Below are 16133 nucleotides of genomic sequence, written 5' to 3'. Positions count from 1 at the left end.
TTTGGGGGGGGGGGGTCCTTTCATCTTCCATTTTTCCTTCCAGGAATGAGACTTCCTACTACTTTCTCTCCTCTCATAGTCCCTCCCTTTCCCTTTGTCAGCCTTCATTCCACACAGCTCCTCTACCTCCACCAGCATGCCAATACCCTTCCCGTCTTGAGAAAGGGGGTAGGTTGGGGACCCCCATCACTCAAATGGTCTGGACATTTCCACCTACCCCCAATGGGGAAGATGAGCCAGACAGTGCCTGCACCCGCTTCTTCCTGTGCACTGACCTGCAGTCATCCCATCTGAGAAAATCTATTAGATAAGAAGGCATTTAAGTCCCCGATGTTAGGTCCAGGCCCAGCCCTTCTCCAGTTTCGGTCTTGGTGAGTGTCCACCCCCTGCCTCCTTAGGCTCACTTCCTCCGGTCCTTTGGCTTCCTCTCCTGTCGCCGGGCCTGCTGGTCAGCCATCGTGCGGGGAATGAGAAGGACACTGCCGTCCCCAGCATACTGAAGTGCATACTGACTGGGTGAGTAGGGCCGCCCATTCTCATCCCGCAGCCGCCCAAACACCTCCTGGTACAGGCTCTGGACCTTCTGCTTCATCTGTCGCAGCGACCGTAGAAATTCTACCTTTTCTCGAAGCAATCGGGCCTTATCACGCTGCAAGTCCTCTACATCACGTTCTAGGTTCAGGATGGTATCCAGCTTGCGCTTTCGGCAGTTCTGTGCAGCCATCTTGTTCTTGCCCCGGCGCCGGATGTCCCGGATGAGACTCAGCTGGGCCTCGCTCAGCTGGTATTTGGACAACAGCTCATTGAACTCCTCCACAGGCAGGTTGATGATTTTGTCGTTGGTGAATGGGATCTTCATAGCACGGGCTCTGTGCTCATCCCGGCTCATCTGCTTGTCCAGGAAGTCAGCCTGTTTCTCCTTACTGCCTTTCTTGAGGGTGCTGGGTGGTGGCAGATCAGCAGAGTCAAGGGCACTGGGTGCCATATTGTACGTGTGATTATGGCCCACATGCTCCAAGTAGGGAAGGCAAGAGAGCTGAGAAGGATCCTGGTAGCTCATGCGGCAGAACTTGGAGTACTCCGGCTGGTAGCCCACTGCGCCCTCAGCCTCTTCCAGATCCAGGGTCTCTGAGTCAGAGCTGTAGCCAACAGCACCTTCCTCAGAAAAGGAGGAAGAAGCAGAAGAGGAAGCGGAAGATGAGGAGGAAGATGAGGAGGAAGAGGAAGAAGAGCTGCCTTCAGAGCTGCTCAGGGAGGAAGGGCTATGGCTAGAGTCCAAGGAGAGGCCTGAGTCAGAGTCAAACTCCTCCTCAAGCTGGGAAGCCTGCACGGGGTTGAAGCCCTCCTCAATGGCCAGATCCATCAGGCTGATCTCGTCCAGCATGGCTTCATCTAACAGGCCCCCCAGGGGGTCTGGTAGCTCAGGGCCTGCTGTGTCATTGGCTGTGCCATTGAGCTGGGGTGGAAAGAAAAGCCCTGCCAGACTGGTAGAGCCAAAGGTAGAATTGAGGTTGGTGGAGTTGCTGGGAACCAGTGGAAGCAGTGTGGAGCTGCTGGCCACAGGTAAGCTCTCTACCTCAGGGCTGAAGAGGGAGAAGTCCTGGCTGCAGCCCCCTAGGGACGCCTGATGCAGGCTGACATTCTGATTGATAGGAGTGTTGGGGGCAAGGCTATAGTTGGTGCTCAGAGGGTCTCCAGGAGGGGCACTGTACAGAATTTCATTTGCTGATGTATTCACTTCCATGGCCTGAAATGGAGAAGCATACCAGTGTTCAACAGGAGCAGACTCCTCCCTGGTCTCAAACCCTCCAAGCCCCAAACTAAAGCAAAGCTGGCTAAGCAGAGATTGGGCAGGAAAGCCCAGGGTCAGCCCCTGGCCCATCTCAGACCACTAGGCCTGGGACTAGGGGTTTATTATGGGCTTCACCTCAATGAGAGACTGACAAGCTCCTGGTTCTGTGAGGCCAGATTTCCCCATCTTGGAGTGAAAGGGAGTCCACACACTGACCATCTTGGACCAGAAAACATGTTATAAAGCTTGCTGGGTGACTACAAGCACATCATCCGATATTTCTGACCTTCCATTTCTCACACCTTAACAATTGAGGGCTGAAGGTATAATTCCAAGGTAGGGCATATGCCTAGCAAATGCCAACATCGATAAAGTACTATGTAAAAGAATGCCAGCCAAGTGACCATCTACATAAAGGGAGAGGTGTACCTTACGGCAGGCCTTGCTTTGGAAGAAGGCTTAATACTGTGTTTTCACTCAATCCACCTCTTCCAGCCCTAAGGGGACACCTGGAGTCGCCTCTCAGTGTCCTTAACAGAGAAGAGTGTTGCCCTTCCTAGAGAAGCACATGACTGCATGCTGGGACACCCTGTACAAACCCCACAGGCTGTGCTTTTTTGACAATCCTACCTGCATTTCCATAATGGACATGAGATCTTGCCACTGCTGTTCCAAATCAAATGGTGACTCTGTCCCAGTCAGAAGAGGAGATAAGAGGCTGTTCTGAAGGGCTGGGGACTCACTCTCACTAGGCACTGCTTCTGTGATGCTAGAAACATCTGCTGGGAACTAAGGCAGAACAAGAGGCTTCAGCAGGGGAAAGATGACTACCTTTTGCTTTCCTCCCAGTGACTGCTGTCTTGTTTCCTATTCTTTCTCTGAATTCACCCCCCAGAAGCTAGGCCAAGGCCAGACCAAGAGCTGGCCCTGCATATAAGCCACTGGGGTGCACGTTGTGCAGGGTGTCCTGCTTATTCAGTGGGTTCTCTGGTCCTGCTCACCTTAGCATTCTCTCCAAAGGGGCAGGTGACCTCTAACAACCTAAAGTACTTTTCCAGGGACAGGGCTGTCTGGTCCTCCCCACCAGGCACCTGTGGCAACAGCAACTGTTAAGTTTGGCTGGCCTGGGCCCTGGTTGTCTAAGGCTGATACACTTCTCCAGAACCACTGTAGGCCTGCCACATCCGTGTTCTAGATAATGGCAGACCTGAGTCCCATACACCCAGGGACACAAAAGGGAGTAGAGGAGTCCTAAGATAAGGAGGAAGATGCTAGACACTTTGCCTCCTCTGCAATATGCTGCCAAGGCCTGATGCTTCTGAGTCTCTTGCCTAGTCCCTAACTCCTTCCATGGCCCAGCCTCTGTGACTTTATAGACTCCAGGCCAAAATACATTCAGGTCCAAGTTTGTGGAAGAGCTCCAGCCTGTGAGCCTGGGGAAGGGGGGAAAGCAGAGGCCAGTATCAGAGGCGGCAGTACCTGTGCAGGGAAGCTCTCCCCAGTCTCTCCATCTACTAGCAGGTCTCTGGCCAGAGCTTCCGTGCCCTCGCTTGCCCAGGTGTCCTCTTGTTCTCCTCCATCTTGCTGCTCCTTATCCACATCCTGCTCCTTCTGGCGATGACTGTAGTCAAAAACCTCACGCCCAGCCCCCAGATCAATATCCTGTCGCCAAAGGATGTCAATCAGATCTATATCCTGAAAGACAAACCATGATGGCTTTAGCTCTCAAGGAACCCCCTCTTCTGTCCCTCCAAGGCTCCTCCTAATGATACTTAGTCCTGGGTGTGGCCCCACCTGCCTATGCCCATTAGCCCTTCTCCTCTGGTTCCTCTGCACCAGCAAGACTTCATTCATCCACTTCCAGGCAACCTCCCACCAAAAACAGTCATTAGTAAAAAACACTAACATATCTAACTCTGCACAGGTCCACAGGTTTAAGATGTAGACCAGAGACATACCCAGACCAAAAGGCAGGCCTACATCACCTCTAACAATGAAAAGGAAGCAAGAGACACCTCTCACTTTTGAGAATGGGGACCCTAAAAACATGGCCTGCTTGACCATGGCCAGCAAGGGCAAACTACTGCCATGTAGAATTGCTTAGCACTGGCCAGGCTTGCATCAGCCTGTGGTGCCACTGCATTTGCATAAAGGGGTGGGGTGGCCTGGAGAGGAAAATCCCTGCATTTCCAACCACCTGATGCAACCAATGACAGGCGGATCTCCAATCCTTCCTTCAGCATTCCCCCTTCACTGGCTGACAGCAGGAGTAAGCTTGAACATCCACAACTACTAAAGGCCAGCCTCACCTCAAGAGTCATCCCAGCCAGAATTCCATCTCAGTTGATCCTAGCAAAGCTGCCTCAATCCCAAGGGAACCTTAGGCAGTCAGATGATCCCCACTGAGCACCCCACCCCTGCCTAGACCAGCCTCACTGTGTCCCCTCACACCAATGCTATCTTTGTCCCTCCCTCTCATACCACACCCCAGGACTCACCAGCATAGTCAACCCATTCAAGGACATAACCCCTACCATGGCTGAGCTCTGAATGCCACCTTGGACATTAAAATGCCTCCATCCACTTTTCTCTGAAGCTCCTACAGAGTTCCTGCACCAACTGCCACCCCCACAGAACCCCAACAGAGCCATTTGGACTTCCAATATATGCCCCTCCCTTTAGCAGTCTTCCAACAAGCCTGAAAAGGACCCTTAAGTATTGCCTTCCATTCAGAGATTAAAAAGCAGACACACTCTTTCCAGTGAGAAGTATCTTCAGACCAAATCCATCTCCCTATCCCCAAGCAAGTACTGTGTACTCTTTCCTACCATGACCCACCCCATCTGTCTCCCAAGACCAAGACCTCCCACATGTACCTCTCCCTTCAGTCTCCCACCATACACCAACCTGAACAGAAGCCCTGGACCCAGGAGCAGAGGGGGGCTGGGCCACCCGGTGACCAGCCAGCAAAGAGTTAAGGGGCCTGCCTTTGGCATGGCCCCTACCACTGTGAGAGCTGCGGTCCAGGCGGGTCATGGTCTGCGAGAGGAGCCCCAGGGCAGCCGGTGCCGGTAAGCCGGACAGGGGGCTGCAGGGAGCTCGTGCCTTGCAGGAAGCACACCAGGCTGGAAGGGTGGCCCCTTGGTAGCTCCGAGGGGCCCGATGAAGGTGCCCCGCCCGTGCTGCTGCCTGGGCGGCCCAGCCCAGCCCCCTTCCTCCATCCTGGAGCAGCCCCCTCCCACCTCACAACCCTAGTTCCACTCAGGCGCCCGGCAGCCCCCACCCTGAGCTCACCGCAGAGGCTGCAGTAAGACGGGACTCCCACCCCATGCTCCGTGCTCACGCTGCAGAGGAAAGCGAGCTCCCCTCCTGGGCCTATCCTCCCGCTCCTCCCTCTCCCCCTCCCCACGCCCCCCAAACTTGTTACCTAGGCTGCAGCAAGGAGCCAATCCCCTCCCCCTCCCACCCCGCAGGTCACTGCTGAGGCTGCAGAGAGCCAATCCCCTCCCCCAGGTCAGCAGCTGGGGCTGCGGAAAGAGCCAATCCCCTCCCACTGTCGTTACCTAGGCTGCGCCGGGAGCCAATCTCCTCCCCCAAGTCTCCGCTGGAGATGCGGAAGGAGCCAATCCCCTCCCACCGCCTGTTACCTAGCTGCAGAAGGGAGCCAATCTCTGCACCAGGGCAGCTGGAGAAGCTGCCGCAAGGAACCGGCCCATCCCTGGGCCGCCTCCGTCTCCTTGAGGAGATGCACCCAGGGGCGGGCAGCCCCACCCAGCCCAGTCAGTCAGCTGGGGTGGCGCAGTGAAAGCGCCCTGGGGGGAAGTGGTGCCACTCTGCACCGCCTGTCATGTCCTGCTCTTCCAGCCCACTGGGGACTGGACAGACACTCCTGAAGCTTCACTGGGAAACTAAATCCTCTGCTGGGAAGTCTAAGGAGTTTTCTCGTTCCTTAAGAAGGCTGTGGCCAGTCCTCAAGGCCAGGAATCACAAGCCAGGCCGGGCAGGAACCAAGGGCACCCAAAAAGAGGAAAAAAAGTCAGGAGCTTTCTCACCCTAAAACAAGTCACATTAGGTGAGAGGGGAAAGCCATTATTATAAGAGCCGCGTGTCAGCGCCGGCAGGCCTGGCCCCTAGCAAAAAGAAAGAGAATTGTGAAGCCCAGCACTTACCTTCACAGGTGCTGGGCAGCAGCATCGTAGCCACAAATATGCCACCCACCCCCACCCCCACCTCCCGGCTTTTCCAAGGAGCAATTTGTGGTAGTATGAGGGAGTTGCAGCAAGGGAGAAACTAAAGAGCATTTTGTGCCCAAACCTAGCTAGCATCTCTCCTAGCAGGGAGGGGAAAGCCCCTGGCAGAAATGGGGCTGTGGATCCACTTCTGACTCCCTACATTGGTTTCTCAGGGAAAATTGAACTCTTATTACTGTGCCCCCAGAGCCTAAGGTCAGGTCAGAGAGACAGTACGTTCTCCCTGGTTACAGCCTGCTTCTAGCCTGGGAAAAGCTGTAAACAGGCCACCCCCTGCTCTGGGCAGGGTGCCAACCTGGAGGGGAATCCTATCCCTGACAAGGGCCTAAGCTATGGGTGTCCATAGAACAGGCCTGGCAGCAGGGAGCACACCACCCCAGGGATAATACCAGCTCCAGCAGTGCCTGTCACATGCTCTGGACCTGGGTATTTTTATCCCTGAGTTGCTGAGGAAATGTTCTAGACACATCATAATCCTCCCTTCCCCCATCCCCAGCCTGGGTCCCTTGTGCATGACCCACCCAAGTTCCCAAAGAAAGTGATAAAGGCCAGGAGTCAGTGAAGGCATGACCTTCTTTATGGCCAAGAAACAGAAAAGCAGATACCAAGTTCCATCCCATTCTGCTCCAACACATCCAGTTACAGCCAAAACATTCCATATCCCAGAAGAGCTCCCTAAAGGGGCAGTACCAGAGCCAACCCTGCAAGGGTTCCCAGAAGCCCTGTTCCATGCCATTAAAGATCAGGAACAGGGCTTCTGGTCCCTGGACTTCAAGAGCCCATTTGAAAGACACAGAAAGGGGGAACAAAAAAAGGTGAGGTCGCAAGGAACACTCTAAGACTCTAAAATGGCATGGTGGCACAGGGCTATAATCCCAGCACTTGGGAGGGAGAGGTAAAAGCAAGAGAATTATCAAAAGTTCAAGGCCATCCTGGTCTATATAGCAAGATCCAGACCAGCCAGACGATTTCCAAAATATAAAAACATCAGAATCTAAGGCCTTCAAAGGCCCTAAAAGCCAAGATATGCTCCTGACTCCCATGATCAGATAATCCTAGCCTCTCTCATGCAGATCTAGTAAGAGCTAGCCAACCAAAGTGGGTTTATCTCAGCACCACGAAAAATTGGGGGTCAGATAAACTTGTGGTTTGGGAGCTGCCCTGTACTGTTTAAAAAGGGGGAGGAGGGCTGGAGATATGGCTTAGTGGTTAAGAGCACTGGCTGTGGGGCTGGAATGGTGGCTCCGTGGTTAAGGGCACTGACTGTTCTTGCAGAGGACCTGCATTCTGTTCCCAGCACCCACACAGCAGCTAACAACCTCTGTAACTCCAGTTCTAAGGGATCTGAAACCCTCTTCTGTCCTCCACGGGCACTGCACAACGCAGGTACACTAGCATGCATACATACATACAATACACACATACACAAAAAATAAAAAAGAGCACTAAGTGTTCCTGGGTTCTGTTCCCAGCACCTACATGGCAGCTATCAACTGTCTGCCTCTTCTGGCCTGTTAGGCACCAGGCATGTATGTGGTAGACATACAAAATAAAATATTTTTAAAAAGGTATTTAAACATCAGGTGTGGTGGCACACACCTTAATCCCAGCACTCAGGAGGCAGAGGCAGGTGGATCTCTGTGAGATCAAGGCCAGCCTGGTCTACATAGTGAGTGCCAGGTCACCTGGGGCTACAGAGACACCCCACCTCAAAAATTCAAAAAAAAGATGTTTAAGCAGCATCCTTGGCCTTTCCCATTAGATGCCCTAGCATCCCTCCCCATAGCTCTGACAAGTGAAACAACTGTCTCTAGATGTTGCAATCTCTCCCCCAGATGAAACCATAGGTCTAATACAAGTCATTTCTCAGTCACTAATAGTCAAGACAACTTAGGTCACTAAGCCACAATTAAGCTCCAAAGCAGGGAGAAAGACAAAATGTGGCCTGATATGGTAGGCAGAGGAAGTCAAACTCTGCAACCATCTGCACAGTCTTCCATACTAGCCAGCCCAGTGCCAATCCACACTTGTGCTCCTAAGGCTGGTGACAAGTCACAACATTTTTACCACCTGGGTGAGGTAGGGGCCATAGGAGCCATTAGTATCATTCAAGGGAAGGAACTGTATCCTTTTCTGTCCAGAAGTTTGTCAGCCCTGTGCCAGGTGCTAAAATTGCTTCTGATAGCTCAGAACAAGCCAGCCTGAGCAGCAAAAGAGAGTTCTCTTCTAGCCTTCAGCCCTTTCTGCTCTAGTCCCTACAGTGGACTTTTAGCAAAGAATGGGAGCCTTAGCCTCTCCTGGCCAAGAATAACTATCCAAGTCTACCCTTTGGCTCAGGCCCAGGAGAGCTAAAAGGACTTTACAACAACAGATCTGACCACAAACAACTTTAGGGTACAATACACATGTTTTAAGGTGTGTGGGGGGGTACAAGGCAAGAAGCCACACAGTATGTTTCTTAGCAACAGATACACACAGTATCAAAGCCCATCATAACATGGCCCTCCCTCCCCTAAGGCCTCCAGCAGTCATACTGAAATCTAAGCAGTAAACACCCTGGTATGTTCTAGGAACTTCCCACTGCCCTGACAGTACAATCAGTGGTGGGTGAATGGTTCAACACATGGAAATGCTCACAGCTCTGAATCCTAATTTCAGACAATTCAGCCCATTCCTACCTAAACACAATGCCTCAGGCCAATTCCCCACCTCCCAACCTATATGGTTCCTCAAAAAGCTCAGTGTGGGTCCACAATCCTTCAGAACCAGCCCACTCTTCCCCAACACCCAGCCCCACCCACCACCACTGGGCCAACTAACCTCTTTGGTTAAGTCTCCAGTGACTGGAGGGGCTACAGCCCCCAAATCCTCCAAATCTTCACTGAATCCCTGCTCCGTTTCGCTTTCTCGCACCCCGTTGTCTGGGCCCGTCACGTCTTGGAGGCCACTGGAACTCTCGAGGGCGAGGCCTGAGCTGGGCTGGCTGCCAGAGACAGACCCCTCCGGGTCCCGGTGAACCAGCCAAGCATTTACCTCAGTGGTTGGCACCTGGAACCTGTCCAGGGCCCTCACCTGGCTGAGGAGCCGCCGGGCAGTGAAGTAATTGTCCAGGTCTATGCTCTTGGGGTGGATACCATAGCCATCCAAGGTGTTCCTCAGGTTGTGGAACTGGGTCTGAGTATAGGCAGAGCTGGGCCCCAGGATGATCTCCCGGAGTGGAGGGAGCTGTGAAGTCAGGTAAGTATCCACGTCCACCCTCACCCCGATCAGACTCAGCAGAATGGTGAACTGGAGAAGTCCTTCCGTTAAGTATTTCTTCAGAGAAAGCATTGCTGAAGGACCAGAATGTTTATGCTTTTTTGTTTTTAAATCTTCCACAAGACAAATCAAGGCCACTGCTCTGCCACTCCAGCCAGCAGGTTACCCTCCTCAATGCAAGACCCTGTTCCCCACCCTGGCAGAACACAGGGGCTGAGCTCCCTGATGGCCCCAGAGTAAAGCACACCCTGTGGAGCCAAGGCCACACTCCGGACCACATTCACTTTTCCCTTCTTGACACCTCACCTCTGAAAGTTCAACTGTTACTAACCCAGTCCAGGAACTCAGGGCCCTGGCAACTTACTGTCTCCACAGTCCACATACAGTCCCTTCCTCACTCACATCAGCCGTCCTCTCAGTAGATTCCAATGCAGGCTGTTCTCAAGAACAGCTGATGGACTTCTTTCTTTCTTTTTCGGTCTCCCTCCTAAGGTTTATTTTCTTTGGCTGGAGCTACAGGTCTTTTGTCTTGGGTCAGAGTGTCCCGCCTCCTCCACACTTACCAGGGGGGTTTCCAGAGAAACCTGAAATAGGAATCACAAGAGCAACAAGTTAAGATTCCATACTTTTTACATCATGATCAGGGTAAGAGACCTTCAGAGAGAAGGTAAGAAACACATTCAAAAAAAATTTACACAATCAGAAAGCAAACCTGTTATGCAAACTGTAAAAAGGAAGAATCACAAAGGATCTCAGTGACTGGATAGTAAATCTGCAATACTTTAAAAAGTAGCTTGCTTTGAATAAGCGGACAATGCTAAAGGCATCCAAACTATCTTACACTGTGTCTAGTTTACCAACACTCCTAATACAAAATTACCCAGCTTCTAATTTTAGCACAAGAAGCCCACTTCCTATCATCTACAATCATCCTCCCAATTCCAAAGAGGGAAAGGTTCTTAATGGTGGATCGCGTGAAAAATGCTCGGGAACAATGTTTGGGCCACCATTTCACACAAAGAAAACTGCCTTTTTTTCCAACTTTGAATTCTAATTTCCCTTTCCTGAAGATCAAGAAGGTCAAGAGTTTGAGGCCAGTCTGGGCAAATTTGTGAGACTGTTTCAAAATAAAAACTAAAAAAACAAAAAAAGTGGGAGCGGCTAGGATCAGATCAGTGGTTGACTACCTAGTTCAAAGTCTTCGGTTCAATCCCCATGACAAAAGAAAAAATGTACCGACGAGTAATGAAGCATGGTGAGATGGTGAGGGCCTTCAGAGAACTGTTCCACCCGGAATTGAATAGGTAGGGTTTATCTTTATTCAGATGACCTTCTGGGGCAAAGCAGAAGGATATATGGCCAAGTTTTCTCAACCCAAGTTGCCAAGTAGGGAGAAGGTAAATTTGCCTTTCAGTTTCTGGTCGCTATTTTTGAGCCTCTGTTAATGTAAGCCAACACACAACCTGTGGTGACCCACTACCAACTTCGTTCTAAGGGGGAAGTGGGATCTACAGCTTAGGAACACACACGCAGGCACACACCCACGAATACCCTCATTCGGATGAGTAAACATTCCCGCTTTCGATACTCGCCCGTTCTCACGCCATTTACTACTAAAAACCTCCCAAGAGTCAATTACGTGTGAGAAAGTGGACAAAGTTCTCCAAAGACAGAAAGCCAAAGAGCCCTGGCCTGAGTCCGGTCCCACCCTGCCCTGGATACCCGCGTCCGGCTGGGACCAAGCTGCCATGCCCACTCTCGGCGCCTCAGTTCCTAGCCTTCCGGGACAGCAGGCGACAAGTGCTACTTTCCCGGCCTTGACCCACCCTTAAAGGCGACTCACCCCGCCCTCCGTGGCTGAGGCCCCACCCCACGCCCCAGCCGGGCCTCACCACGCCTTCCCATGCCCGCAAGCCCTCCTCAGTCCAGCCCACCCAGGAGCTTGCTCTCGGTTCGGCCCCGCGCTCCTTCCCAGCCAAGTCCGGGCCCGAGCCCCGCGGGATCCCCGCTCGGCCTCCCGGCTCCCGCCTCCTTGTCCTCGGCCACAGCCTGCCGCCCCTCAGCCCACAAGCTTCGACCCTATGGCACCAGAGCCCTCTGTCCAGGAACAGGAGTATGTCCGGTACCCGCTGCTGATGTCGGAGTCCGCCGCTGCCGCCACAACAGGCTCTCAGCCCGAGTCTCGGCCTCGCCGCCGCCGCCGCCGCCGCCGCCGCCGCCGCCACCTCCGGCCGGCCTGGAGCGCCCAGCCTCCGCTTCCCTCCCCGCCCCCTCCTTCCACCGCACTCGGAAGCCCGCCCGCCACGGACACCCTAGAAACAGGTGCCCCAATCAGATAGCCGTGGCTACGGTCGTCACCGGATGTCGCTCTGATTGACAGAAAGAGAACCCAATAGCCGGGCGTGTCTCCGCCTCCCCTGGCCCGTCTTCCCAAGACTGATGTGGTCGGCGGTCCAATGGGCGGGCGGACCCGCCCCACCGCCCAATGAGCGTGCAGATCCGGCCCGCCAATGGGTGCGGAGAAGGCCTCAGCGTCCGGCTTTCTGGACCCCCTCCGCCGGGCGCTGGAGGCGGGCGTGTTACATGTTAGGTGCTTCTGGTTCGTGGTGTGGCTAGGGAGTGAGAACTTAAGGCTGGGGAAGGAAGGGCGTATTGCCGCTAGAACGCGGAGTGATCCTCTGGAGCGTTTCCACAGTGACTTGCAAAGTCAATAAGACCTGAGGGGACTGAGGCGGAGCTCGGAGCATGTGGTTCTCGGGTGGGCGACGGGTATGTCGCCATCTTGGGTGCTGGCAACGGAAGCAAGCACACACCCATCGGTGTGAGGGCCTGGTGCACACAACGCACCTCCGTTTGCAGAGACACCCATCTTCGGTTTGAGGGCCTGGTGCATATAACACACACCCCACACCTTGGTTTGAGCACAACACACAACTCCGTGGTTTGAGGACTTGGTGTAGTTACCTGGGTCACAAACACGCACCCTCAGTTTGAGGTCCTGGTGTGGATACCCGTTCAAGCAAAAGTGGTATCACCTTATGTAGCTCAGGCAACAGTTACTTTTCAGGAACTGCCCCGTAGACTGGTTGTCATAATGGTGGCAAGATTATTATCACCAAAGGAACACCACAGAGATCCTCTTTTTCCTTAATCCCTCACACAGAGCTTAGTTTTGCTTTTTTGGAACTTTCCTTAAAATTCCTGCGCTCTCCAGTTCCACACACCCATAGTACCAAAACATGTTTTGTGATTCAACTATTAGTATGCTCCCTTCATCATTTGGGGAATTTACCAGACTTCCAAAGCCTCTGGATAGTCTAATTCAGTAACCTTAAGGTAAGAGCCCTGATAACATTCCCTCTTGAGTAATTCTAATGCAGCTAGTCCGAAGACCACACTTAGGAAATCACTGAGCTCACTGAATTGGAGTTTGTACAGGGTTGCTCCCAGCTGTGGGACAAGGGTGTCAGTTCAAGTTCTTGTCTCCTTGAAACAGGCCATTATCTATTTGACAATTCATTATCATCCTTGTGCAGTAAGGCCAACTGATAACTCACCAGATATACCAGATATTCAAGTTTATGTTGTGCTTGCAGAATTAGCCTGAATTTGGAGAGGCTCACAGAGTATAAAATGCTTTCACAGATGTAAATATATTCAGTATCTAGTCACTGAATCCTTAGAAAATTACTGAGGTAGTATACACTTTTTAATTAAAAAAGAAAACATTAATGTGGGATGGAGAGATGGCTCAGCGGTTAAGAACACTGACTGTTCTTGTAGAAGACCCAGGTTCGAATCTCAGCACCCACATGGCAGTTAACAATTGTCCATAACTCCAGTTCCAGGATATCCAACAGCCTCTTCTGTCCTTCGAGGGCATTGCATGACACAGGTGCACTTACCTACATGCAGGCATAACACTCATACACATAAAATAAAAATAATATTTTTTTAAAAAATAATACTTTGAACTAGTTTACACTTTCAAATATGATTTCCTGAAAACCGTGTTTTACTGTATCCCGATGAATAACTGGGATCTAAACTCCATGACGAATAGAATTTTGTGTATTAATTGTTGGGTCTTCGAAGCAACAGGGCAGGGAATTTACATGCTAAATACTAAATAGTAGGTACACCAGTGTACTCAGTGATGAAAGAGGTGCTGTGTTCAATCTCTTGCACTAAACAAAAACAAAAAGAATAACCAGAGAAGGAGTCAAGCATGTAGACCTGTAATTAGAAGCTCCAGCAAAATTGAAATAAAAACAGTCTGTAGGCACGCAGGCATAGTGGTGCTGCCTTTAGTCCCAGCATTCAAGAGGCAGAGCTAGGCAGATCTCTGTGAGATCAAGGCCAACCTGGTCTACAGGGCCAGCTCCAGGCCAGCCAGGGCTACAGGAAGATGCTGTCTCAAGAGAAAAAAAAAAAAGCCTATCTGGTAGTATAGTCGTTTGTTTTATTTCTGAAACAGGCTCTCAGTCTTACTGCCCCAGGCTGTCCTGGAATTTTAGAGTGATCCTCCTACTTCAGTCTCCCAACTGCTAGAGTTATAGGATTACAGGTGTAAACCAGCACTCTTGAGTAGAGCACATTTTTAAAACAAGATCCAGCTAGGCATAGAGACACATGTTTATAATCCCAGCACTTGGGAGGCAGAGGCAGGAAGGATCATTGCAAGTTTGAGAGTAGCCTAGTTTACATAATGAGTTTCAGGCCAGCCAGAGCTACATAAGTCTTGAGAGAGAGAGAGGAGAGGATCAAGGCTTTGAATTAATCCCTAAAAGACCCTCCTTTAAAAAGGAAGAACAGATTAAATATTACAGGCATTTGAAACTACTTTTGATTTAAAAAAAAGAAAAAGTCTCAGTTCCTCACTTGGGCTCACAAGGTATTTAAAAACAGAATAAAAGCCCAGACGGAGTACCTGCCTTCATTTTGTGTCTATCTGGTTTAGCCATCTCACTGTCAACTATTAGAATGTCTTATTCCAGACCCCCAAATGTGCTCCACTTGTTGCCTTAAATATGTCGTCACCTTAGATTCCAGGATCATCGGAACTGATGGATAAACTACTTTTTTGTTTTGTTTTGAGACAGGGTCTCCTTGTAGCTGCAGCTGGTCCGGAACTCACTGTGTAGACCAGGCTGGCCTCGATTTCACAGAGATCTGCCTGTCTCTGCCTCCCAAGTGCTGGGATTAAAGGAGTGCACCACCATACCCAGCTAAACTTTTATTATTTTATGTGTATGAGAGTGTTGCCTGCATGTATGAATGTGCCTGATGGAGGCCAGAACAGAGATACCCATGTGGATATCTGGGAACTGAGCCCAGGTCCTCTGCAAAAGTAGCCAGTTCTCCTAACCCTGACCATGTCTCCAGCCCCTTAACAAACACTTTTTTTTTTTTGGTCTTTTTGAGATAGCATTTCCCTGTAGCTCCAGCTGTCCTGGAACTCACTATGTAGACCAGGCTGTCCTTGAACTCACAGAGATCTGCTTGCCTCTGCCTCCCAAGTGCTGGGATTAAAGGCATGCGCCACCAAGCCCAGCTACAAACACTTTTTTAATAGGACTGAATCTCCCCCAAACATTGGGAAAGATGAGTGTAGATGAGCACATCAGATGAGCATAGTTCTTTATGTTGGTAAGCCTGCATCCTAGAGCAGGAGTAATCACGGGAACCAGATTGTTCATCTCAACCTATGAAAACAATAATTTCTTCAGACTCCTTAGCAGAAGGAGAACTGAGATATGATTAAACAGACCACACTTTGTCCAAGACTGCTTCATTATGCAAGCCCCTTGCCTCCCACCCCAGTTATTTTCCTGTTTAGATCTAGAGTTCATGTCAATACTTAAGATAAACTTGGGGTCACTAGACCCCTTATCTGTTTCTCTTTCCAATAAGTCACATTGATTAAATTTTTTTCTCTCTCTCTCTCTCTCTCTCTCTCTCTCTCTCTCTCTCTCTCCTATCACTTATCTCTTTGACATATTGGGATAGATCCCAGAACCTAGCCTATTGGGACTGCCAAAGTTCAGGCCTTTGCCTGGTAAAAGTCTAGTAACAAAATTGAGAATTATTTGTGCACCTTGAAAGCAGATATGACGTTACCACAAAACCAGACCATGTAGCCACTAAATGAGTGAAACCGGGAAGGTAGAAAGGATAGTCAGTGAAGAAAGGATAAAAAAACACAGCGACATTAGGTCTGCCCAGATGTCCCAGACAGGCTGCATTCACTCATGGCCCACCTGCCCCTTCTATGCAAGTTCAGGGTTCCTCACCCATGGGTGAAAGGCACCTCACTCAGCTTGGGGAGGCTGTGGTCTCTCTGAACCCAGCCTCCACTGAAGAATGGGACCATGGTATGCAAAACATTGGTAGTATCCAAACAAAAGTCAGAAGTGGTATGCAGGGATGGGAGAAGAACCTACCAGGTGGTCTGCATGAACTTCAGCTGCCAGATCCTGGTGGTGTGACCCAGTTTGGGAAGATGGGTATCCTGCTCTCCCTGGAGCCCAGCAATGTGACATCAGCAAGCCAGTGCTCACCACAAAAGTCCTTCTGAAGCAGAACAAACTCCTCATACACATCTTTGCAGAAAACCTGGTGACTGGATCTCTCAAGTAATTGAAAATAGCTATGCTATGGAGGACAAAAGCATGGAGAGAATGAAGGCCTTTAAGGAAGTGACCCATTGTGCTGGGTATGGAGACCTGGACCCAGCAGCACACACTGCTCGGTGGGATCAGGTAGAAGCAGAGTCTCTGGTACCCTCCTGTGTGGTTGCTGTATCTTGGTGTGGTGGAAGCAGGATGGTCTAG

General features: G+C 51.0%; 1 protein-coding gene and 1 pseudogene across 5 annotated transcripts; one reads left to right on the top strand and one right to left on the bottom strand.

The window, feature by feature from the left end:
• Positions 1-11586, bottom strand: Nfe2l1 (nuclear factor, erythroid 2 like 1). 5 transcript variants are annotated; one of them, XM_029566054.1, is made up of 6 exons: positions 11427-11586; positions 9703-9884; positions 8863-9374; positions 3272-3487; positions 2423-2581; positions 46-1747 (listed from the first exon to the last, which is right to left on the bottom strand). In XM_029566054.1, the coding sequence occupies exons 3-6, from the start codon at positions 9370-9372 to the stop codon at positions 401-403; spliced, it is 2232 nt and encodes a 743-aa protein (XP_029421914.1). In that variant the 5' UTR covers positions 9373-9374; positions 9703-9884; positions 11427-11586; the 3' UTR covers positions 46-400. The 5 variants fall into 5 exon arrangements, with proteins under 5 accessions (XP_008836493.1, XP_029421914.1, XP_008836494.1 ...); XM_008838271.2 differs by having other exon boundaries at positions 1-1747; positions 8863-9884; XM_008838272.3 differs by lacking the exon at positions 11427-11586 and adding an exon at positions 11023-11122 and having other exon boundaries at positions 8863-9884.
• Positions 11587-15671: 4085 nt separating this feature from the next.
• LOC115071280 lies at positions 15672-16133 on the top strand (annotated as a pseudogene).

Source organism: Nannospalax galili, unplaced genomic scaffold, assembly GCF_000622305.1.
Source record: "Nannospalax galili isolate Female #2095 unplaced genomic scaffold, S.galili_v1.0 scaffold95, whole genome shotgun sequence".
Classification (NCBI taxonomy): domain Eukaryota; kingdom Metazoa; phylum Chordata; class Mammalia; order Rodentia; family Spalacidae; genus Nannospalax; species Nannospalax galili.
Note: the sequence above shows the minus strand (reverse complement) of the source record. Positions and strands in the feature narration are given on the sequence as shown.